At 51.2% G+C, this 1,421-nt stretch overlaps 1 protein-coding gene across 1 annotated transcript; it reads right to left on the bottom strand.

The window, feature by feature from the left end:
* Nucleotides 1-377: 377 nt before the first annotated feature.
* On the bottom strand, nt 378-1,058 carry PPTG_06422 (hypothetical protein; the record flags this gene model as incomplete). The annotated part of the gene is made up of 3 exons (XM_008900338.1): nt 378-500; nt 578-687; nt 752-1,058. 3 exons carry the CDS (start codon nt 1,056-1,058, stop codon nt 378-380), a joined length of 540 nt encoding a protein of 179 aa, XP_008898586.1.
* Between the last annotated feature and the right edge of the window lie 363 nt (nt 1,059-1,421).

Below are 1,421 nucleotides of genomic sequence, written 5' to 3'. Positions count from 1 at the left end.
GGTGCTCAACGGTGCTCAACGGCGTTCAATGATGGACAGCGGTCGCAGGACAATCCCTAGAATTCTGGGCAAGCCCCCGACGCCACAACCGAAGCAAAACGGCTCTACATTACCACCTCCTGAATTCGATTTCGGGTTTTGAGAGGCTTTGCACTTTTGACGTGCCAGTCTCAGCATTTCGTCCTTTTCCTTGCAAATTACTAGTATCCTTGCGAGTCTGTTTAGAATCTCCCATCGCAGAACCTTGTTTCGCCCGTGGGGTTTCGCGAGCGCCCTTAATTCGCTGAGCATGATCGATCGTGTCCTTCAAGGTGAGAGTACAGTTTTGGGAGACGTAGGAGTTTGTGTCAGCCAGCGCGTAGGTTCTGCTGATAGAACTAGCGCTTCACAATCTCGGGCATGTTGGTAGACTTCATGGACAGCAACTGTAAAAACTTGGTGCTGTACTCTTGCTGTGTCGTCTTGACTTGCAGATCGTGCATTTTCGTCAACGACCTGAACTCGTAATCACCATCGCGATACCTGGCGCTAATTTGCTGCTTGAACAGCGGCCATGTGGTGGATTACTTCTACCCACCGCATGCTTGAATTTGCGGTACCAAGCCATGACGTCTATACCCAGAAACGGTACTATCATGTAGACGAAGCGGAAGTCATTACTGTTCTGCTCGGCGGTGTACGCTGCTTCTATGTGGAAAAGCCAAAGCTCCAAATCATCCTCGGCGCGTCCATGAAACTTTGGTTGGTTTACCTTCTGATTTATGGTGATTAGCGCGTGATTGCATCTCATACATCTCCTGCTGGAACCTTGTCTGCTGCGCCATAAAAGCGTGCATCTGCTGCTGGCTGGTAGCGATCGCTTGGTGCTGAAGTGAGAACAAACTCACTAAGCTTGTCAGCATCTGAGAGGTGTCACAAACGCCAGAGGTTGCCGGTACAGCCCCGGTTGGAGGAACAGGCGAAGTCTGCGGCGGTGCTGGCCCAGGTGGCGTCGTAGAGCTTGCATCCGTGGCTGCCAACGTTGGTGGCACCTCCTGATGCTGCTGCGTCTCAGACATATACCCGTCCGCATAACCCTCTGCTCCAGAGACTTGAGAAGCGTCCTTGGAGTGCCTGGTAAGGTCGAAGGTTATTGTGATTCGTCGTCTGGCTGCCGAGCGGTTTTCCTTGAGCGCATTCCCAGGACGAGTCGATCGGTACTTAGTTGTGTTGGTACGGTGCTGTCTCGATGATTGTTGCAAAGCCTTCGGCTCTAATTTCGAACTTGTCTTGCCCTTAGTGAGTTGCTTGACCTATAGTATTATGCAAACTACTGCTCTCCTGCAATGGATGGTTTCTCTTATATGGGATTTCTACTGCTATCCGAAACCAACGATGCAACGGACGTACAGAGCAAAACGGACGAGTGCAATGCAACTCGT

Source organism: Phytophthora parasitica, assembly GCF_000247585.1.
Source record: "Phytophthora parasitica INRA-310 unplaced genomic scaffold supercont2.9, whole genome shotgun sequence".
Taxonomy (NCBI): domain Eukaryota; phylum Oomycota; class Peronosporomycetes; order Peronosporales; family Peronosporaceae; genus Phytophthora; species Phytophthora nicotianae.
This window is presented reverse-complemented; position numbering and strand designations above follow the sequence as displayed.